Source organism: Drosophila serrata, unplaced genomic scaffold, assembly GCF_035046125.1.
Source record: "Drosophila serrata isolate PLE 108 unplaced genomic scaffold, ASM3504612v1 contig_184, whole genome shotgun sequence".
Lineage (NCBI taxonomy): Eukaryota > Metazoa > Arthropoda > Insecta > Diptera > Drosophilidae > Drosophila > Drosophila serrata.
The window spans coordinates 8,901,111-8,925,746 of record NW_028257082.1 but is presented as its reverse complement, the minus strand read 5'-3'; the positions used below and the strand labels follow the sequence as shown (position 1 = coordinate 8,925,746).

At 40.6% G+C, this 24,636-nt stretch overlaps 1 protein-coding gene across 4 annotated transcripts in view; it reads left to right on the top strand.

The window, feature by feature from the left end:
- The first annotated feature begins 602 nt into the window (after window positions 1-602).
- The window catches only part of Sema2b (Semaphorin 2b), a 49,881-nt gene continuing 25,847 nt past the window's right edge, over window positions 603-24,636 (top strand). For all 4 annotated transcript variants that reach the window (XR_002319500.2, XR_002319499.2, XM_086828985.1 and 1 more), the window contains exons 1-2: window positions 603-1,038; window positions 16,079-16,686. Coding sequence is in view for 2 of the 4 variants with exons in the window: in XM_086828985.1 (XP_086685111.1) it covers window positions 16,494-16,686 (193 nt within the window). In the remaining 2 variants the exon portion in view is untranslated. The remainder of the gene's footprint in view (window positions 1,039-16,078; window positions 16,687-24,636) is intronic.

The window sequence follows — 24,636 nt, the reverse complement described above, 5'->3', positions numbered from 1 at the left end:
CGAATAAAAATTAATTAATTTTTGACTGAGGTATGATGTTTGTTCTCTGCAAGGGTATAGAAACTTTGGTTTCCAGAAGTTAGCTTTCTTACTTTTTTAATACAATTATTTAACATCTTTTTAGTAAGATTTTAACAAGAGTGTAAAGCCTATAAAAAGAAACCTTTAATTATAAAGACATTCTGTTATAGTCATAAAACCATTGGACTCTAAATATTAAAATAAAATATTTTATATTGATTTTTTTACATACTTTTCCTTAATTTATATTTTCAAAATCAATTTCCACATTTAACATTTCCCTTGTTTAACATTTTTAGGCTGTCCTTATCTTAAAGCTGTTAATTTACCAGCAACGCCTGCGCTTGCCGACGTAAACAAACTGTTAAAAAGCCGGCTGGAACCGGAAAAGTGTTCCCAGTAACAGTTAGAATTGGCATTGCCATGCGGGAAATATTAAAACCGGAACTCGTTTTTCAACGAACTCAGAAACGAACGGCAACCGAATGGAGCCGAGCCGAACTTTAAAGCCGAAGCCAAGCACGAAAGTTCAAGCCGCGACGCGACAGTTTCAGTTTCGCTCTTTGGAGAGGTTTTTGAGAGAACATGTTTAATTCGAACATGTTCGGTCGCCTTCGTTTCGGTTCGGCTTTTGGGAGAAACCTATAAATACTAGTGCATGCGAGTCAGTCGAAAAAAATATTTTCTTTCAACAAAAGCAACGTCACGTATCGCCGCGGCCGGGAAAACGGAAAATTAACGTAAAGACTGAACGCGGATTCGAGACATAAATAAACGGAAACCAGCAGTTTTGAATATTCGAAAAAGCCAGAGTTGATGGGAAAATAATTCCGCAAGATCCTTGTTCGCCCCATTCTTTAGGGTACTTTATGGTGAGCGTGAAAGTGGAAAAGTGCAAAGAGCAGACAAAAACCTAAATGAAAACTTGTGAATATATATATTGTGAAAAAGTGTGAAGAAAATCCAGTCGGTGATTAAGCCAAGAAGCCGTTCCCAAACTAAACAGTTTCCAGTGAGGTGAATATACAAATCCAAGATCCCTCTGTCCTCCAATCAGAATCCCACCTGAGCGTTACCTGCCAAGCTTGTTTCACTTTGCATTACCTGCACTGCCTGCCTGCTGACCAGTTGTTGATTCAAACCCGTTCTCTGTCAGGCGAAAAAAAACACAAATACAGCAAAAAAAGCTTAGCAGCAGAAGGAGAGGTTATTTTTGGTCATCAGTTGTTGCCATTTTGCATTGCAGTGCAGCCAAGTTGGCCCATTCAGCGCATAAATTGCGAATGCAAACGGCCAAATTGTTATTGCCACTTAGAAGAGCTCTAAGCGCAATTCTCTCGCCTTTTTGGTTTTTTGTCTTCTTCGGGCAGTATCTTGGCCAAACTGCAGTAACAGTAGCCACCTGGTCGCGACTAGCGTTAAAAAAAACGCTTGCAAGACACAAAAGAACAAAAAAGAGCCAGCGATTGCATCGCATGTCGAGGTTGTTTCGCATGCCCTTGCCCCCACTCACCCCCTTTGGACCCCCTTTTAACCCGCCTCTGCATAACCCCCCCCCCTGGCTGGACAAGAACAACAACAGAAAGAACTTCAAAAGCACTCCGACCCGCCGTCTGTTTTTTGGTGATTATGAGAGGGTTAAGCTTAGCGAAGAGAGTCGCGGGTTAAATGCTCTTTCAGTGGCTTAAAAAGTTAATGTTTATAAATAAGATAGAGTATAAACCATTTAGTTTCAATGGGGTTAAGCTAAAAGTTGTAAATATTAACAATTTCATAAAGAAGATATATTATAAAAGTATATTTCAATGGGGTTACGCTAAAAGTTGTAAATATTACAAATTTCTAGATTTTTTTTTAAAGTAAATTGTAATGTGAATTTCCGACTCTTTCAGTTTGTTAAGTAAATAGTAGTTTATTTTTATGGAGCATTAAATTCATTTAATTTCAAAATATTTAATGAGTATGTGTAGTTAATAATAGCTTTGTTTATAACAATAGTGCACATTAAACAAATTACATATTGAAAACCAATAATTATTTTCTTTAAGCTTGTAATATTAATTGATAAAATAGTTAGTTATACTTGCAATTAATTAAAACTGGTCAAAGTATATTTTTCATTTCGACAGCTTAATTTATCATTTATTTCGGAAGGAGTTATTTGCATTTAAATCATTAACAATTCTACAATGAACTTTATTTATGTATAAAAATTAATATACTTTGATGTGTATCAAGGAAGATAATAATATTAATTGGTACAATTAATTATTTAATGCAATTTAATTCGAATTACCAAGAGTTTCAGTTAAGCCTCCAGTTTTAATATAATAAAAATATGATTTAATATAAGCAATATAATATTTCAACCAAGACTTTTAAGAACTTTCTTAACCTTCAATATTTGACTTTTAAGATTCAGATCAAGTTGAATATAATCTGTATGTTAAAACCATTTAACAAGCAATGATTATAGTTTCCTTTCCAAATTTAAACTTCACAAAAAAGTATCTGATACCCCTGTGAGCATGTGAATAATTTAAACAGGAAGTAAGGTTTATTATTTGGTTAGAAAAACTATGAATTATGAGGAAGAAGAGAACACACAATGTTTTTTGCTGCACTTTACGAGGTTTATTAAACTTCCTGGAAAATTAACACGACAGTAAAACCATTTCCATTAGCTGAGGGAAAACCCACCAATTGTATTTTCCCCTTTTTGGCCAGTTAGAGTATTAAATGCGAAAGCGGTGCAAAAAGCATTTCAGCCCTGTTCACTCCGCATTCACTCGGCACAAAAGAACCTGAGAAGATTGGCCAGAGCCAGAGAAGAAGAAAAAAAAATGGCCAAGGGAACCTGGCCGAAAAACGAAGAAGTGCAGAATTGAGGGAAAAGCAGTGGCAGGGGCGGCATGCTCAAAGCGTTTAAGCGCCTTTGACACTCAGCTGGTGGCATAAAGGGAAGGAGGGGCCGCCTGCCTGGGATTAGGGGTAGCGGGTGCCATGTGAGACAGCTGCCAATCAATGGGAGCCTAGGCCCATCACTTTGCGGCCATTCTGCTCGGCGGCATGTTGCATGTGTGTTACAGCAAAAAATGGAGTAAAAAACGAGGGAAAAAGGCACACGAAAAGGAAGAAAAAATTCAAAGGAAAAAGTGGAAAAACGTTTTCAGAAATTGTTCTGAACTTTTCCTTTTTTTGGTCTTTTCGCCTTTTTTTCGGTGGACTGAGGAAATTATGCGATAATGGGAGCCAAAGTTCATTTTCATAAATAGTTAAGTTCAAAGTTGGTAACATTCCTCCAACGGAAGGCCAGTAAATTACCCACCTTATGTACACAATCAATTGCAGTAGAGAGACATTTTCAGCTTATTAAATGGAATTAAGCAATTTCTGCGTTATTACCATGAATATTTGAAATCGAGGGTAAATACCTAAGCCAAGAGGGGATTAGTTATTCTCGGTTATAAGTACCCGCCGCACTTTTTTTCCCTCTTATTGATTCTTAGGCGGCAAATTAATGTTTTCATTGCGTTTTCCGGCGCCTTCCCAGCGGAAGTGTCGTGCGGCTGGCTCAATCAAACAAATACTTGCACAACCAACACACACCATAAGGCCGAGAAAAAGGAGCTACAGAAAAGTAACCAAATTACGCCTAATGGTTTTTTAATTGTAACAATAATTGCTGTCGCCATTGCATGAGCAGCAAGCACCAGCAGAGGCAGCAGAGGAAAATCCAGTGAAAGAGCAGCAATCAAAGCTGTTAAGAAGGGTAAAAAGGGTAGTATGGCTCCCAAACCCTCCTATTAATGAGAGCTCTTGGAAAGCATTTAGATGCCAGCAAATTACCAAGCAGGCATACATGGCAAAAAAAAAAAAATAGAAAAACAAGTCAAGGGAGAGTCCTTGAAACACTGAAAGCTATGTGGGTTAGCTTAATGAGAGGGAAAATCATGAAAAGAAGTCTGAAATGTACTCTAGGAAAATCTTAGGCATCAGGAATTAAATGAGTTTATTTAAAACCTAAAGAATATTTAAAAAGAAAGTGTTTATTTTAATTATTTCTATTGAATAAGCAACTTTAAAAGAATCATTCCAACCCTTTCAATAATATTTCTATGTTAATTACAATTCTAAATGATAGAAATATGTAAATTTTTAGCACCTGCTTTTGAGCTAAACCTATTTCTTTCTGTGCCTGAAAAAAACCGAATCGGAGGTTCATGTTGCTGCCACATAATTGTGCCCCTTCATGTTTTGTAGCTCTTCTGGGTGTATGAGTGTGTGTGCGTGCCTATAATTAAGGCCAAAAAAAGTGCTGGCCTATGCTTTTCCAATGGATGAAACGAAAGCCAGCAATGAGATGAGACTGCGAACCTTGAACTTGCTGGTCTCTTGTTGATGCTTCTGCTTGTGCTTCTATTTGGGTTTTGTTTGATTCCATTCATTGTTCAGTCGGCGGCAGTTGATTATGAGTGTTATGGTTTTTTCCCCCATGCTTTTCTTTCACTTGCCAGTATGGTTTTTCTTTTTCCTGGCGTTATTTGGAAGAGCTGGCTTGTTGCTTTTTTGGTCTTTGGTCGTTTTTCGGTTAGCCAACATAGCCTGAAATGGTCAGGCAGGCGTACGTAGCATACTTTTCTGCGGTGAGCGTCGGGGACTCTAATGTGCGCCATTTTTGTTTTATGCGGGCCAGTACTGTGTGTTAGTGTGTGTGTGCGTGTTGGCCCATTTGCCCAGAGGTCATTATAGACGCTTGGCCCCTCTTGGCACGTTGTGGCCGCCAACTTCCGCTCTTGTTGCTCTTGATGTTGCTCCTGTTCACCAGCAGCAAGTGTTGCTGATGTTGTTACTGTTGCTGCTGCTGTTGCTGTTGCTGTTGCCACTTTGAGCCTTTTGGCTTTTGGCCGGGTCCAGCAGAGTTCTCTCTCTAAAGTGGCAATTTGTCTAGTTCTGTAAGCGCCTCTTTTAACGATAATGATGATTGCGCATTGTTGCGTTTTTATTTCACTGCACACGCACACTTACAGACACTCCAGGTTTTGTTCCCATATTCCCTTTTTTATCCTCTCATTTTTTGGTTTTTTTTTGCAGACCGTTTTTGCCGTGTGTTTGCTTAGCATTTTCCGATTTTCATTCATTTCCCAGTCCCCTTGCTCTTGGCCCCTTTTCGTTTTGGCTCATTCACTCGTGGATTTTTATTACTTTCATTGCCATTTCTTATTCCATTTTGGCAGTCGTCTGTCGTTGTCTGTCTTTTGGTTTATGCCCTTCGCTTTCTCTTACTTTTCCCCCCTTTTTTGCCCCGCAATTTTCCCCCATTTTCGGTGGCTTTATTTTGTTCGTTTCTGGCCAAAACGTGTCGTCGCCGTTGTTAATTTTTAGTGTACGAGTGTAGGGAGCTGTGTTTTTCGCATTTGCTTTATTGGCCATGGCCGAAATGCAATCCTGTCTAGACGCTCGACTGTCCAGAGAGGCTTTTCGAGGACACACACCCCACAAAAGTCGCCTCATTTTATGTGCCTATTTGTTTTGGCCGAACTATTTTTGATTTGATGGTACGAGCTCTCGTACGAATTTTGTTTTGATTTGGCCAATTCGGCATGACTCGGTCTCGGTTTGATTTATTTTACACAATTTTTTGTCCCTGCTATTTGTTTGGTAAATAAATTCGACAAAGTTTACATATAATTCTTGTCAATATTTAACCACACAAAATGCATTTCATATCAATTTTATTACAACGCTGCGTACGTGTGTGTGTGTGTGTGTGTGTGTGTTTGTTTGTATAAAATCAATAAACATTTTGCGGTTACCGATGGTCAGTGTCGTGGCCCCCAGTTGACATCCATCGATGGCAATCTCTCTCCGGACTTTGTCCGACGGCATCAGCTGATTACTTTATCACAAAAGCGTAAAATGAGCCACACCAAGCTGCAGGGGGGGGGGGGGTTGGCTGAAACACACACACATCACAAACACACACATCACACACTCATGGCACACACGCTCACAGGCATAACTTAGCCGGCATTCACGTGCTGCACTGAATGACTTTATCGACTGCTAAACGTCGCTTGGCCATTTGATGCGGATGTCGATGTGCACACGTTTAACCCACTGGCAAATATTCACACAAACAGTTCACTGAGAGAAAAGGTTGTGAGTTGAAATTCAAGTTATAAAAGAGTTAATAATAGATAAATACAAATAGAAGACAATAAAAGGGTTTCTTATTTGCTTTTCAAAAGGAAATCGTCTATAGGTTCATGAAATATGATTGCAAAAGTCAAAGATTTGTGCTTTCTTTTTAGGTAATCAATATATAATAAATTAACATTTATCATTGACTAGATTTAATGTTGTATGAATTAAATGCATAAGCCTTTTTACTATTGATTTAGTTGAGACTAATAAGAACACTTTGTGAAAATGAGTCTAGAGGGCTAGGTGCTTCCTAAAACTAACTCAAATAATCAATATTGTAATTTCTTACCATACTTAAAAAGAAAATATAACTAATAAATAATATTTACCTATACACTTAAGTTTTTTTCGAAAGAATAAGCTGGAAATTTATAAGAGAAATATACGAATAAATACCAGAACCATACTACTCCTTACAAATAAATAACTAACATTATATTCTATTATCAGTTTATAAAAATTAAAGAAACTATCATATATCACTTTTATCAACTATAAAATTATACCTTTAGCTTAGTATTTTTTTAAGTGTACACCACACACACACACACACTGCGATAATTTTTCTGCTTTTGTCGTGTACTCTGGGCTTTGGTCCTGGTCCTTGACTTCGCTTCGTCCGGGGTCCTGAGCCCTCTAAATGTTTATTGCTTCATTCTGTTGCGCAATTTAATCGATGTCTGGCTGTTGCCCTCCTCTCCCCGGGATCATGGACAACGCAAAGGATATACCACCATTTCCCTATCCCTATACTGGCGGCCGTAATTCGCTGATTTTAAAGAGCGGCTAATGTAAATCGTTGAATTATGGCAATTTACGATTTAATGAAACTTTACTCCGCTTACATACGCTACGTGTCCGTCACAATGGGTGACTGGGTCCTGTGACGACTCCTCCCTCTTTGGATTTTATCCTTTTAAGCAATTATCTTATAACACAATCCTGTGGGGGTCAATCCGTGCCTCATTTTGCGCTCGAATGCGCCGCACAAAGTATTTAAGTAACTCAAGCCGTTACCAACAAAACAGATTTGGCTGAAGGAGAACGGATAGTGGCCCTGGGATTTCGTTCTGTGTGTGGGGTTAACCCTTCCTGGATTATGTATTTGTGTTTATCTTCAGTTTTTGTCTGCTCTGCTCTGCTCCGCTCTACGATGAGAGCTTACCACCACAAAAAAAAACTCAGTAAAGGGAAGCCGTAATGAAATGCAAAATCGCTTAAGTTCGCCGGCAAGGGAAAACACAGCTTTGCCCCGCCTCTTAAACATTTTCCCGCCCACCTCCCCTTCTCCGCCTTTGTGTGTGACAGCGTGTTAGTGCAAACTAAATGAAATTTTCTTCATGCCTTTGCCTGGCTGCTGGGTTTTTGTTTCTCGCTTTTGTGGCTCTGTGTTAATGTATTGTGTGGGGGTGTATATTAAGGGTGCCCTTCATGTACATCACCGAGAGCATCATCCTCATCATCATCATCATTATCGTCTTCATTATTGTCATTATCATTGGGCCTCACATCAGCGTCATCTGAGTTGTAGTGGAAAGTGCCGCCATAAGCCCGTTTGTTACCTTGGCCCCAATTGCGCCATTGTCCTGTGCATAATTGAATGCTCAGACGCTTTTCGAATTCCACTTTATGCATGTGGTTGGTTACACGGTGGGAAAATGAGAGTACATTCTTGGTGCTTTATATTTTTATACCTCTGAAGGGTATTATAGATTTAGTTAGAAGCTTGCAAAGCAGAGAAGAAGTCCTTTTCGACCCTATAAATCATAATGATAAAATCTTGACCAGCACTAAAAGCCGAATCGATCTAGCTATCTTTAGAAGAAAATCAAATTTTTCAAAATTTTTCTAAGGGGTTACATCGTTAAAATTGTCAAAAAGTGACAAAAAAATTTGCATTTTTAAAAAATGAAAGTTTTGTAAACAGAATTATAACCTAGTAGGACTATATAGGATTAGCTTTCCATTCAAAATTAATGCCTTTTTAGCTTAGTTATCAGTTTTTAAAACTTTGATTTGTAAACAAAGTTTTATACAAAAATATAAATAAATATTGATTCAAAAAATTGAATATTTTAAGCTTATTTATGATCAATTTCCATTTTAATCAAATAACTAATTTTCAAACTACAACTTTATATAAACTTTAGCATTCCAAAGTTAGTTTCCTTTTCTATTTGGGTCTTAGTTTCTTAGGTTTCCAATAATCTACTATATTTTCTCCCTGTGCATCATGTGAGGCAGTTGCCTTTTCAATGACTTCCGCATAAGTGTTTAATTTCCTGTGTATTAACATGCTTAGCAAAACAGTGAAAAGTGTTTGGGGGAAAGGCCAACAAAACGCAGTCCTAATGAAAAGGGGTTGCAAGCAACAACAACAACAACAACAGCAGCAGGAAAAAATAAAAGGAAAATGTAAGCCAGAAAAGGTGCGTTTTTTGAGGGCCCCCCCGTTGGTGTGTGGCTGGCATAACGATTTGTGCCAACAAATTTATTTAAAAAGGGTTATCAGCAGCTAAGCGCCATGCTGGCACACTTCAAAGGACGCCGCCCAAACCAAGAGACCAAATAACCAACCCCATTGACATTTTTTAAGGGGGTGGTGTTGGGGAAAAACAACAACAACAACATCAACATAAAAATAAAAAACAGAAACAAAAAGCAAACAAAACACGTAAACGCCGCCATGGCATATGCAAATTTCAATGTCAGACTCATGCTGAATTTGAATTTGAAGTTCGAGTATGAATTTGACATTCAATTTTGTTTTATTTTCCTGCTGAGGGGGAGACATAGGCTAAGTGGCTTTATTTTTGACGATTATGGCTAAGGGCAGAGTTTAAATAATCAAAATTCCTGGCCATTTCAATATTAAACAACAAAGAGTCATGGTAATTCGATGCGCTTCTATGGATATCTACACTCATTTTATGACATTCCACCGATAACCTTTTCCTTAATATGAACTTGATGACAACAGGGTCGGGAGTGTATTGGGTTCGTAGTGAGTTTCTTTTGTTTTTGTTTGAATAAAACCGAAAATAATATTGTAGCAACCGAATCTGAAGGCGTGAGAAATTCAATTTGTTGTCACGTCCATCAGGTTTAAAATAGAAGCAAACGGCAGGAGGCAGGAGGGGTTCATTTTATTGTGGAGCAGGGTTGGCATTTTCATGTTATTGAATACTTTAAAAGGTTTTTCGGGCTACCCCGATGGCATTCCGTCTTCTCCTGCTCAATTTTCACTCTCGCTTCCTGCGGGGCTGAAATTTTAGTTGAAACATTTTATTTGCTAATTGCTGTACATTTCTCTATATATAAGGGGTTTTGAAAAATTGTGTTTCTTCTCGAATGAGTGGGAAACTGCCGCCTGATTTTCCTTCAATTTCGGGCAGACGAAAGTGTGTGTGTGTGCATGTGCGGAAGTTCACACACGCCTGAACACTCACAGCCTGTCAAACGCACTCCTGGAAGAGAGCTCTTCCCCCTCTCCTCCGACTTCACCGTGCAGTTTTCCCTTTTCGCCAAGCTTGTGCTTGAAAATTTTCAAATTTCCGGATTGCCTTCGCCGACTCGCCGCCAAGGAAATTGTCTACGCATGTTTCTGGCACTTTTAAGAGGATAAAGGATATGTGGGAAACTACTACTATTCAAGGCGGCTGCTGCTTATCCATTATTAATGCACGATGCCAAAAATGTTCGACACAAATTTGCAATTTGCTCAAGACTTTGGCGGGTGGGCGTGAATTAGCTGCCAAGCGATAAGCATTTTCCGTTTCCACCGATTTTCCAACTTCCCCCTTTCCCCGCTGTTGGCAATGTCGACTAAATGGCATATGGATTTCCGTTGTCCATTCGTGCCTTATCTTGTTGCCATGGGCAATGTCTGTCTGATGTGATAATCCGCAGGAATTAATAAATAAACCATTAACAAATAAACTAGAGTTAAGCCCATGCACACAGCATTGCATTGTGAGTCCTGAGGGGGGTCGAATTTTCCTGGTGACGGGGTGGTGACCTGGAGGGGGCTGGGGTATGTGCGTGCCGCTGGGAAACCCTTATCAAGGACTCACCAACAGTCAGGCAGGTTCAACCCCGGACTTGACTTTCTGCAAACATCAGCAAACAAAGACCAATCCAGAGACTCGCTCTTAATGTTTTCTGGACGATGGACAGTGGGGCAAAAATACGAAAAATAAAATACAACAAAGATTTTGAACAGATTGAAAATATTTAGTAGAGTAACAGGTGTACAAAATATCCTTAGTTTCATTGTATTCTTCTAACTTCAAATCCATATATGTTATTACATTTGTAAGACTTAATATCACATTTTACTAAATACAATTATCACCCCTAAAGTTCAGCTATAAAATTCGCATCTATTTTTAGATTTAAACCCTGTATTTTCATTTCCCTTGCTAGAGGTCAATGCTTGGCAATAAATTTTCTTAGAAGGCGTGTCAAAAAAAATAGAGAAAAAAGAAGGACAAAATGCAAATGGCATTTGTGCGTGGATACGCTGCGTGTGTTGCCTGAAATTTTAGTCAATTAAATGAAAATAAATGAATAATTGATAGTTTTCATGGCTCTCTCTATACCCTTTTCCACCTTGAACTAAACCTTGGCCAAATGTAATTAGGGGAGGAGGGGCAGCAAAACCATTGAAAGAATGTCATTTGAATAATTTAAATTGTTAGACGCGTTTTGTCGGTCGTCCTTCGATTGCCAGACACATCGGCCAGGGACCCTGGGACAGATCCTGTTCCTGCTGCTCCTGACCGGAGCCACAATGACGTTAATGACAGTGACGAGCGGTTGTTTGCCTCAGTTCTCGACCAAACATTCGGCGCAAACAAACAAACAAACAAACAAACAAATGCACGCACGTACTCCAGGCGACACACACACACTCGTAAAAAACAATCAAAATGCAAAACGGAACCTGGCAGACGACACTCCAGGGGGAGTGTGACTGTGTGTGCGAATGCACTTGCAGAAAAAATGACTAAAAAGATAGGAAAATAATACATTTTCGAAGAAAAATAATCTTTTAACCAGAGCTAAGTTGATTAAAGAGATTAAATTATAGTATTATAATAGTTTATATCTGAAGAAGACGTTGAACTGTGTGTTTATTTTATTAAAAATGTAGGAAAATAGTACTTTTCAAGAAAAAGAATCTTATATCTAGAGCAAAGTTGATTAAAGAGCTTAAATTCTAGTATTATATTATAGTATATATATAAAGAAGACATTGTTCTGTGTGTCTTGGGTCTTTCTATATTCAATTTTAATTCAATATTTTTTGGTTAACAGAAACCTTAATAAATTTACAAATTATACAAGTAAAACACAATAAAGAAGAGGAAACAAAACCATTTAATGTCCTTTCATTCTCTTTCAAATATATATCTTTTCAATTGCATTAAAATGCCTTCCCCTTTTTCAACATTTTGAAGATTAAAATATCTCATCTCTATGAGAAACTCTCTAATAATTTTCCCAAGTGCACGTGCGTGAGCCTTGCACCAGGAGGATCAACGACAAACACAAATGGCTCCTGATTGCAGGCAGGAAGCAACAGCTAAGGGGATATGCCTTGAATGGATCGGGGACTGAGCCGAACGTTGGTCCTTCGTCTGTATGTCTGGGCTATGCGACTAGAATTCAGCATTTTGCCGCCATTAAAATCAAATTGCACTTTCGTGCAGCAGCAACACAGACCAGGAGGCACAATCCTGCCCAGGATACTAAGCTAACCCAGAATGGGGTGGTGGTGGGATGGGAATCCGGCGGCAGACGGAGGTCACGAGCCGCGTCAACGTTTTTTGGCAATTTCAGCAAAATATTTCTCTTGGTCTTTCGCTTATTTTTTTTTATGATTAATAAAAGCAAATGTAAAGTCGCAAATAAAACGGCAGCTAAACGAAATGAAAGCAAGCGTTGCAGAGGGCGACCTTCAGCGGGGTTCAGGTAGAAGTGGGTGGTGCAGTGGGTGGAAAAGCATTCGGCATCACCGTCTGCCCTCCCCCCAAATCCGATTTCACCCTCTGACTAACTTTCGCTTAATTTCTATTAGCATTGCTGTCGCTTCGTTTTCATTGCTGCGGCACGCTCCGCAGGTTGCTGAGGTTACCCTGCATAGGGGATTGGGTTGAGGGGGAGTTGGGGGTGGAAAATCAAATGGGAGGGGGGTGGAAAATGGTGGGTTGGGGTGGGGTGGTGAGGTTGGGCCAAAGGGTGGCTGGTGGCTCAGGGAATGCAACTGTCTGCCTCGGCCTGATTGTTTGTATTTCTCATGGCACTCGATGTCAGTCAAAATCGCTTCGTTTTCATTCACTCCCCGAAAAATATATATACAGTCGAGCTTCCCTGACTGAAATCGTAAAACATCGCACATAAAAAAGTCGATACAACTTTGATAATAATTTTTGACACATTTTGGTAAAGAAATAAATAAGGAATTTCAACATAATTATAAAGAAATGTGATTTTGGAAGACATGTACCGAAGGCTCTTCTTTAAATATCATTATTATACTTATTTTAATCAATAAAACTTAAATAATTTATATGGTAGAACCCCAAATATCGTCATAGGATGGCTTTACTGTATTCCCCTGTATTCCCGAAAAAGTATGAAGGCAGTAAAACCCACAGACACAACCATTGAACCCACCCATTCTGTACTGTTGTTTGTTTTACAACGTTTTTAACTTGTTTGCAGGGATTAGGTAAGCAACTCAAACAGGAACGGGAGTGCAGGACATTGCCAGGATGCAGCAATGAGAACTTATAACAAAAAAAAAAAAAAACAAGAAAAGAAGCTAACTACAAGAAGTCGAAGTGTGTATACACTTGCAGTTACCAATGAGATCATAGGATTATGTCTTTATTAAATAAAGTTTATTTATAAAGATTTTAATGGCAAATGGTTCTTTCTGCCTTTGTACACTTACAATATTTAATATATCAAAAATATCTATATTTAATATATATTAATTCGATATTATATTATATGCTCTTTAAATCGAAGATCTGCAAATATCATAACTAAGCTAAAAATGCATTAATTTCAATGCGGATAGCTTTTCTGTATTAGTTAACAAGTATGCATATTTCGTTTCCTCCAGATATGACTAGATCAATTTGTCTTTTGATGCCGATCAAGAATATATATAACTTATTCGGTCGAAAACAACTCCTTCACATCGTTGCAAGCTTCTAACTGAAATTATAATACCCTGCAAGGGTATACAAAATGGAAAAAACAAGAAAATAGACAACGACAGGACCTGCCAATTTCCAAAGGATACTTTGGGAGAGGGGAAAAAAGCATAGACTGATTTCCATTTAAGCAGCGCCGGCAACCGTTGCCAACATTAAATGCATCGAATTACATTTTCTATTAACCAACTTTAAGGGGGGTCGCCAAGGCGGTTCCTGTGTTTGGGATCGTGTGGCTACTTTGTGTGTGGAAATGCGGGAAATGTGGGAAATGCGCGGGGGTGCGCTGTGGTACCAGCCAGTCAGCCAGCCCCCAGAGCAAATGTTGCTCGTTTGTTTGCTGCTTGTTTTACAATTCGCTTTTTTAACGCTTTCGCGCTGTGATTCCTTCGTCCTGCCAGCGGGTCCCTGACATTGTTGTGCGGCGCCTTGAACCTTTTGCCGCCGCCATCGTCCTTGGCCCCCCTCCCCCCTCACCCCCCTGTGCGCCAGCCATCCTGCTAACCCGTCTTGATTGCACAAGTTTTTTGTACTGCGCTTTGGCTAAGAAGCCGCTGGCTGCACGCCGTTTAGGCCACCTTCTCTCCTCTCGTCCTTTTTTTGGCTTTAAGTTATGAAAAGTTTTGTCCTTGTTTTTCCTGCCTCACTGCCTGCTGCCTGCCTTCGTTTCTTGTCCTGTTGTCGCTTCTGCTGCTTCTTTAGCTGCTTTTTCTTTTTTTCTTCCTGTCCTGTTGAGGTTTTTCCACGTATTTGGTTCCTCTTTAAGCGCACATTAATCAAAGTTTTTCGTTTGGCTTAGTCAAAGTTTGAGGGCATTTATAAGGCAATTGTGGAGCTCGTTTCGTTGGCCACGACAGGTGTGTGTGTGTGTGTGTGTGTGTGCCGGTGCTGCTTCTTGGTCCTGTTTCCTTGACGGCTGCAAGGGACATTGAAGCCATATGGCATTAGGACTGAGAGTCGAGAATCACGCTTAGGGAAATTATTTTGAATAGAATAGAAAAAAAAGTTTCTTAAAGCAAAAAGAAGTTTTGAGTTTTCTAATTTAAGAATACTGAAGATAAATATTAAATGAGTTACTTATTTACTCCACAACATTTTGAAATCTAAATGCTTAACGTTAACTCAATGGTTTGTTTAACCTTTTTCATGCAGTTCAGTGCATTCAGGTTTGACCTGACTGCCGCACAATTGTCTCTCAGAAATCCTGGAAAACTTTGCCAATGTCCTGAACTGACCAGAGTTCCCTTGCCGATTCCTGACCTCCGCCTTGCAACTCCTATTTTTGTAGAATAACTCTCGAGTCAAATGGGTAAAAGTAAGCTGAAAGACATTCGAAGGACCTGGCTGTCTGAAGGTTACCGCACACCCTCTGCCCTTCACACACCACAATGCCTAATTGTCTTTGGGCTCGACTGTGTCTGGCCGACAGTCTCATCCCCTACTGCTACCCCTATTTTCACTGCCGTCGCCGTCGCCCCCGCAGGGCCTGTCTGAGTGACTTATGTCTGGCTTTAGAGAACTTTTTGCAGCATACAATGTTGCATTGCAAATTGAAACACGCGACGCTGCGCTGCGCTGCGCGATGCGGAGCGTTGGAAAAATAAGCAGAGGAAAAGCAGAGAATTTCCCAGACACATACAATCACTACCAGCATATGCATAAATAATAATGCACGAGCATACTTTAAGTGCAGCGTCTGCTAGGCTCAATGCTGCGGATACTCTGTCATAGGGCACTCGAAAAAAATATTAATAGACTTTATAAAAATTGGAAATTTTAAGGTAAAGAGAAATGCAGTAATAGCAGGATATTAAGACAAACCTCTAAAGCTAATTATTAAAGCTATAACTTATTTAAGAAGATAAGCAATTTGTTTATGAATGGGAAATATTGCAAATAAAAAGAATATCACTTACCCATAGAAGTCTCTGAAGTAAGGAACCCTAAAAAGAAACAAATTGACAAATAAATTTAAAACTTAAATATTTAAAGCTTAAAATAATATGAAAATATTACTACAAAAGTGATTGGCATTTAAAAATTCCCTAAAATGGTTTCCAAAAGTATGAAATAAATCTGTTCAGTACCCAAAATCATAGCAAATTTGCTTTTTAAGATCGTAAAATCAATGAAAAACATATTCCACAAACGATTACTGCCTCGAAAAGTCTAAAAACCGATACATTAAGACCGATTTCCTTGGGATTACGAAGGGGGCGAGTGTGCTGAGTGTAGCCAGGAGCTTACCCTTTCCTTTGGAAAACCCTTCACTCGTCTAGCCGTCTGCTCTCGCTTTGGGTTGTCCGGTTCAGCCAGGAGGATGGGGCATGCCCCACCCCGGCTTGTATGCACTTCAGCTTGAATGTGTCTGCTGCATTTACCCTTGAAAATGTGGCCGTTGCAGACTCCGTTGCAAGCTGCACACGCTGCATGTTGCACGCTGCACGTTGCACGTTGCACGTTGCACATTGCCCGTTGCAAATGAGTTCAATACACTTGGCATAAACACAAACATTACTGGGAAATCCACTCAGAGCAAGGGAATTTTCACTCTGCGCCTGCGCCGCTCTTTCACACGAAACTAACTAATGATGCTCTCTAAATTTTCCACACTCTTGCAGGTTCGACAGCAGCCGAAGTTTTCCGAAGTCGCCGCGAAGCGAACGCTGGCGAGTGTGTTTATTTAACACACTTCCTCGTGGCGAAAGCCTTCAGTTCGTGTCTGCTGCTCGCGAAGTGCGCGTGAACAGGGGAAACGGATACGGAAACGTAAATGTAAACGAAAGCGGAAACGGAAGCGAGAACTTGAACGAAATTCGACTCGAAGCGAGACTGTGTGTGCGTGTCTGTGTAATGGAAAGATCGCTGCATCCGAAAGATCACCATGCCCAGCTCAAGATTGCTCAACTAGTTAAATAATAACTTATAACTGAAGAAATCAAAAATAATAACAAACAGCCGGTGTGTGTGTGACTCAGAGGGCAAGCTCTTTAAAGAAACCGTATTAGGCCAAGACTTTACCTTGGATTAGGCATCATGTGTGCCACGGGGAGGAACCACCGGCTCCTCAATCGCCTCAGCAGCCTCAGCGCCCTGCTCCTCGTCCTTGGCGCGCAATTCATTCGCGTGGAGTTCGCCCGGGCGGACTACGAGAACACCTGGAATTTGTATTACGAGCCGCCATGCTGCACAGGCTCCGCCGCCGGCCATCATCTGCGTCACCACAAAGGTAAGTCTCAATGCCCCAGCTATTACCAGCTTCCCTGCATATTTCATCTCGCCATCTCAGTCGAGGTAAGTGAGTGAGTCCCTTAATTTGCGGTCGGATTAGGTGCGACTTAATCAGTCCCTAAATTCAGTTACACAAAAAGAAAAACTAAACTAGGTATCAAGGGGAAAATTCCTATTCTTGGCTTCCTAAAAAACGATTGAAACATTGCTAATAGCAACTTTTAAATGAAGTGCTACTTTTTTGAAGTATTCATTTTAAATACTAACATTCTCGCCAGGATATTTGTCTTGGTTTGCTAGCTTCAATTATTACAGGAATTAAAATCCTAAACATTAAGTTATTTGTAGAAACACTAAAGCAACTTTTGTAGTGATTATATGTACTCTGTTTCATTGAAGGATTATTGAGGGAAGGTTAAGGAAGGTTAAATAAGTCGCTCAAAAATGATTAAATTGAATATTTAATTTTTAGAAGCTCATATAAAAAGAGTTTCTCAATGTTGTTGAAATATTTACTTTCAATTTTTGACTTCATAAAACTTGATTACAATTTTATTTTGAGTATATATGTAAAGTGTTCTTAGAAAAATGTTTTCCACATTTCAAACCTTGACATAAATATCCCAAAAAACTCACTTGCTTAAAACATTTTCCCTGGTTTCTTATTAAATACATGTTCTCTACTATTTAAGATATATTTTTCCTAGTGCTCAGACATGGCCAGGGGCGGAATACAAAATAAAATAGCCTAAACGTTAGCCTCACTTTGTTCGCTCGGCCCACTCACATTTCCATCGAGGCTAAGCTCCGGCATACAAAACTATTTGCAACAATGGCAGCCGAGGTTTGGGATCGAACTTTTGCGAAATAAGTCAACAGCTTACATAGCCGCGAATGCCAAGAAGCCGAAACGAATGTGTGTGTATATATGTTAGGGGGGTTTCCCTTTTTTTGGGCAAAAAGGAATAATTTTCACTTTAAGCGGATTTGGCCGCCCACATCTCCTTCTACATTTCTTGATTTGCCATTTCGCTCCACTTCCGACGGCGACGTCTGTTATCCTTTTGCTCCTCTTGATTTGCCGTCCCAGAGTTTCGTGGCCATTTGGCACCCAGAACTCGTTCGCATTGCTATTGTTTTGCCATTGTTTTATTTCATCGGCAAGACATTTCTCTTCCGCATTGTGTGAAGCTGATAGGGTTTCAGGAGCCAGGAGCCAGGAGCAGGAGCCAGGACCAGGAGCAGGAGCCTGAGCGGGTGTTGCCAACTTATAGACTCATTCGCGCGCAGCAGCCTGTGCTTCCTTGTACTTTACTTTTCCGCCAGTGCTGCTTGGAGTGAAATTAAAAACTTTTCGCCTTTCTGCACGGTCTTCGTTTTGTGTTTGTTCAATTGCAGGACCTCTCTTTTCCCTTAAACCCCTGAAAGTCCCTGCAAGCCGCTTGGCGAAACCCCTTCCCCCACATCTTGACCGTCACTTCCGCCACTTAAGATGTGTTTTATTTTGCTTTGCTTCTTGTTGTTGTTATTTTTATTTTTTCTTTCATCCAACTATTAGTGTTTAATTAGTTTTCAAGTGGAGTTTTTATGGACTGAAAGCCGAGCTTAGCCGGACACAGATTCGCTCTTTCCTCGGCTCTGTTCCTGAATAATTAAAACCCATTTCGCATATCGGATGAGAGTGTATACAAAAGTAATCCGCTTTAACCAACGAATACTATTTTGGGGGGGAAAGGGGCTATAATGCAAAACTTTTTGGTCTTAATGCTCATGAGGAATTATGGTTGAAGACCCGGCTATTATGTGTGAAAATGCTCCTTTGTTTAGCATTTTTATTTACATAAACAATTTCGGTTTACGCAAAAGATTTCCGCACCAATCTCTGGGTCTCGGTCGAGGGAAAGGGATTTTCCAGCCGCAGAAATGTAAACAGAAACGAGTTTTAAGCGCTCAAACTTTTCGGCGACCCGCAAAAAGCAACAAAAAAATGTAAAAAAAGGGGGGAAAAGAAAGAAATTTTCAACTTCATAAAGGTTTTGCGAGACGCCAAAGTAAGCAACAAAAAAAAAAAAGCAAAGGGAAAATGAGAAGGAAAGTGCCAGGCGAAAAAGCGACGGGAGACGGGATAGCATATCAGATGTTTGCGTTGTTAATTAAAGAAAAACAAGCAAAAGTTTAATGGCGAATATTAGCGAGAGCTGTGGGGGGGCAGCCCGCTGAAATTACCCCCCGTAAGGACCCCCCTTAGAAAAAAACCAAAATCCACCTGGCTTTGGTCCAAAGTTTGCTGCGGACATTGCGTAAATAGAAACAGCAGCACCAGAAGCCGGCACTGGGGCTGTGGAAAAGCGGGAAAAACGGGCAAAAAGGGGTGCCAAAGTCCACACAAAAAACTTGGCTCCTTATTTCCCCCACGCACGCGAAGCCCAAAAAAAAAAAAAAACGAAAAGAAAATACATTGGGAAAATGGCTGGGGGGAGCAGCCGTAAAGTAGGAAAATGAAAACTGCTCACAAATGTTCATTCCTCTCGTAAACTTAAAGAATTTCGAGCATTTAGCGCTGGCAGCCAACAAAAGTTTCTTGTTTCTCTGTTTTCCACTTTTTTCTCCTCTTTTTCGGGGGCAGAAAACGAGTAAACTTTTACGTTCGACCAGCAGGTGGAAGTTGGCTAAATTAGCCAACCCCAAGCTCAGCAATTAAGCAGCAATTTTCAGGGAAGAAAAATACAACAAAAAAGGGAGCAGCGGGTGGCGTCTAGAAGTTCTGCCTGGGTTTCATAAGTCCATCAGCAGATTCCCACAATTCAAGTGCTGCCCCGGAGTCAAGTTAAGGTGGCAATTGCCCAAAAAAAATAAAACCCCAAAAAACCACACACACGCAAGCACAATCAATAGGTTGGCAGACGGGGCGTATACGCAACGTCCTGGTATATGCCTTGCGGTGGAATTTAAGAAAATCAATAGAGGCTCCCGGAAATGCTCCCGTAAATGTGTGTCTGTGTTTTACTGCTATAAATACCTGTTCCGTGTGTGTGTGTGTGTTTAGTGTCCTTTTAGGGCCAAATCCAAAGCCAAAATCAGACGAGGTTAAGCCATAATTTACAATCGCATTGACCTGGTTTCCTACGGCCTACGGATTCGGATTCGGACTTGGACTCGGATTCATTAGCCCCGTGTAACTGCAACTCCAAAGGGACATAATTCAGCGCAAGTACAAATGCTTGTTTGACACACACACACCCAGGTTGTGCGATATATCTTAATGCAAAAAGACATCCTTACCACGGATCAGATGCGGTGCACCGCTGTAATATACATCCTCCTGCCACACGGTTTCACAAGGACACTCGGGCAAAGATACAGATACAGATACAAGGCACACACGAGTTGCGGTTTCTTGTTGCCTTAAACAAAAGCTAGAGAATGTATATATTCGACACCTTTGAGAGACTGAAGAGAGGCAGCTTCAAGGCCGAAGAGTCAACCGCAAAAGAGAGGAGCCTGACTCCCGCTTGGCATCCCCCATCTCATCACGTTTCAAAAGCCACTCACATTTCGGCTCAAGTTAATGACGACAAATTAATTAAACCAGAAATGTCTGCGCCACTAAATTTGATTATAAAAGTTTACGTTTTCCATTCCAATTTCCCAGTCGCAGTCTCTCTGTGTGTGTGTGTGTGTTTGGGTGTTTGCCATAAATTCGTTAACATAATGATGCCACACTTGTACGCATTAACCCCAAAAAAACAGGAGGCATTAAAACTTTGGTCTTTCAACTTTTCTTTCCTTGGGTCTCGGTCCCGTTCTCGGGACACAATGGCAACTTGTTTATAGTTTTGGCTTAACAACTTACGGCCCTGGCAAGCCTATTAAAATTAATTTCATTTTATGTTAATGCCGGAGTTTATTCAATTTATTTAAAACACATGTCGCTTGATTTAATTAACTTTACATGACCGTTGCGGCTTTTGTTGCCAGGAAGCAGCAGCAGCAGCAGCACGCATGTTGCATGTTGCTCCCGTGGCAGTTGCTGCTGCTGCTGCTGTTGCTGTTGCAACTACTGCAAGTGACACATGATGGCGAAAAACCCGATGGCCATAACACCAGAGAGCTGACAATATTGCGCCGCCCTTGTTGTCAGACGTATGTTTTTAATTAAACACTTTAAACAATGAAATAAGCGAGGGTAAATAATTATAAATATAAACGCTTTAAAACGAGATTAATAAAGGTATAAAAGATCTCAGCTTTGCTGGAACCAACTTGTAAATGTAAAATAAGAACCAAAATAAATAGCTCTCTCTTTCTTCCTACTCCTTAATAATTACCACAAAACAAACACACTTCATTCCCTCATTATTCATGGCCTTCACAGACTTTCGATCCCATCCAAAACATAATAAATATAAATAATCATTAGAGGAAGTAATAAACTGCAAACTTTGATCTCCAGAAATAGCACTTAACGTACCAACTCAGATACAGACAGACACCTCATGGGCAGTGCACTTATTTACACTCGATTTCAATTATCTGCTCGCAGTTAGACACACCAACCGCAAGGATAATAACAACAACAGTTCAGGAACAATATGAACAGCCCAAATATGTTGGTTCATTCATTAGGCTGAAAGGGGATGGTGATGGGATGGTGTGTGTGCCAGTCAGAAATAATTCGTAGTGAAATATATTAAAGTTATTGCCTGGCCCTAACCCCACATGTGACTCGACGGTGGTGGTGGTTCGTCTTCTTGCCCTTTTTTCCCGGGGAATTTATATATATATATATATTTGGAATATGGAACAGCGTGAAATTAAGGGGAGAACCCCCTCATTCTATGCTGGATTTTTAGAGTGGACACCAAACTATTTTGACCGAAAGCATAAGGCAGCAGCAGCAACAGCAGAGAAAGGGGGCGGCATACGGAATTTGGTTTTGGTTTCGGTTTCGGTTCCACTTTTAAGGGTTGCCAAGTGCTGTCAGAGGGGTTGATAGCCAGCAGCAGCAGCAGCATATTGCAAAAGTTAAATTGGTTTATTGTCCATTTTTATGACATACAAAAAACTTTGTGCCATGCCAAAATAATTGCATTAAGTGCAGTCATTCCGCTCGTTCTCGTCTCGTGATGCATAGGAATGGACTGATTTAAAAGGTTATATCGAAGCTCTTTCGCATGATATCCAAAAACATTCACATGCCAGAGAGGGTGTAGAATTAACACATCATTTAATCGATGCACAATGGAAGGCGATAACAAAGCAATCAGACGGACAGAGTTTGTGTGGGAGAAAAACAGCCCATTTCTAATTAATGCCCAGATAGAGAGCACAGCTTGTGTTTGAAAATTGTGCAGACAATGGGAAACGCCTACAGAAGCGACAGCAAAAGGCAAAAGAAAAGAATCGATTGACCCGTTTCCTACGTCCGACAGCTATATATGTATATAGATACTTCCAGCTCAGAGACGGAGTCAGAATCGGAATCGAAATCGGAGTTGGTTCCGGCGCACTCAATAACAGTATTTAAGCGGGATTCTTCTGTCCGACCGTGTGTGCAGTCATTTATAATAAATAATAAACCTGAAACAAAGGACTCACCCACTCACACACACACGCACACACACGGAAATATAAAGACAAAGAAAAGTTATGGCCAAACAACTTCTTCATATGGATATTCAATATTTATTACGCATACGCCGTGTGTGGCCTCCTGCAGTCACGCCAACCGAAATCAATGCGAGAAAATATTCACTTCATTTGTACTCCGAAATATGTATAAATATATATATATTTGAATAAATATATATTACTCAGGACTGGAAGAGGGGGGGAGAAGGGATGGGGAAAGACAAAGTATTTATGATAAACAAATACCTTTCACTTTTCCTTTTGAATCGGCTTGAAATGTAAATGGTAACCGCAATGACAGCGGCGGATATCCTGTAAAAGACATTATATATTTATTTACAGTGCGTTGCATAAAAGCATTTTGCACTTGAAGCATCTTCAATTTGTTAAATAAAAGCTCTTAAAGTAAAACACCTTAAAACACATTTAAATTCAGTAGTAATAATAATATATAAACAAAAGTTTTAAGTCTCTCAGGCCCCCTTTTTAAACCTCACATTAATTTTTAATCATTTTCCGGGCTAAGGAAAATTACTCGAGTCTCAATAATCCCAAGTGAAAACCCATCGACCGCTGACATTCAAGCCGCCTTAATGTACCGTCACGCACCGTTCATTCGGGCCCAACACGAATAATCATATAAAGTCATTTCCATGAAAAATGAACTTTCCCTTTGCGGTGAGCAGGAGTAGAGGTAGAGGTATGTGTGTGTGTATGTGTGTAAGGGGAAAGAGAACTTGGGCACCTTGTTTGCCTTTGCCTTTGCTGGGCAAATGTGGCTTAATAGCAAAATATAAATCTCAACTCAAACCGTTGAAAATTTTTGCATTTGCATTGCGAGTGTTTCAATTGTTACGCAAAAATTATGCGTAAAGCATAAAACCGCATATGGAGCGCAGATGGCAGAAGCAGGAGCGGCAATAGGAGCAGGACGAACAAGGGGGCACATTAAATTGCAATAGCGCACAAAAGTGTGCTATAAAATTTGGCTAATGCGTACAACAAGCAGACTGTCTGTGGCTGTGTGAGTTTTGCGTTTTTCCTGGGCGTGTGCTCTTGTGTGTGTGTGTGTGTGTGTCTGCAAATATTAGTCATGCCGGAATACACACACACACACCCTACACACACCCTCGACACACACACACACCCTACACACTCTCATGTACATTGCCATTTCGAATTGCAAATAAAACCGCCAATTTAAAAATGAAAACTGCCGGCCAGGCTGTCATGAGATGAGGTAGCTCTACCTCCGCGGGGGTGGCTTGGTTTTCCCGCGGGGGGTGCAAGCGGTGGCAAACTTCAGTCTGCCGCATAATTCACTTTTTTCCCCCGCTGCTGTTGTTGCTGCCCATTGTTGCTGTTGTAACCGCTCAATTGCTGCCGGCTGGCAGTCCACCTTTCCACCTTTCTACGCTTTTGGCGCAAAGCCCGAGCAAAAGTGAAATTTAGCGGCTACAATTACCGTGCAATTTTTGGGCCAAATTTCCTCCGGCAGCGCCCAGGCTAGGTTTTTGTGCCGTGCAATTTGCCACACTTTCGAATTAGAGGGAAAGCGAGTGCCTGTGTGTGTGTGTGTGTGTGTGCAGTGAAGGTGGCTTGGCTTGAATTTAAAATTCTCCACCATAAATAAGTGCTGAGGTGTTGCCCGCAAGTTCACCCATCGAGGGTGGGGGTGGCTATTCCACCGGCTGGCGTCTTCTCTGTCTCTATCTCTGTCTCTGTCTCTGCCCGCCAGCTGTCTACGGTCAACTGCAACCTTGCCACTCTCATCCAGCCCGTAAAGCACCATCCTCAATCCCCAACCCCCTTCTAACTCTCTAATTTATGCACCCTTCTGTAAAAGCCGGGCACAACCTGCTGCTCCTGCTGCTGCATGTGCTCTCCCCTCGGAGTTGCCTTTATGCGATTTTTTAGTGCTACACGAGTTTTATAGAAGAAGCTTTTATTTTTTCTGGTTTACCCAATTGAGGTGAAACGGAAATGAGCTGCCGGAAATGCCAAACACACACACATACCGGCCTGAGAAGATACATATACAGACATACAAACGGGCATACAGACTCTGCCATAGTTGCGGATTAAGGAGGCAAGGTGGCTGTGTCCTGTAATTTGAAACAATTTAGGCCACGCGTCGTTGTCGTCGTCAAAGCAATGCGTCCGAATTTTCCACCATCCATCCTCCCATTTATCCCGGGAATTACAGGGAAGCGAGCTCAAGGAAAACTGTGTGCGTTGAATTAAAGCGAATCCTTAAAGTTGCCGCTCACGGAGAGAAAACAGGAAGGAACTTAAGATTAATTCTATATAGGTTTAG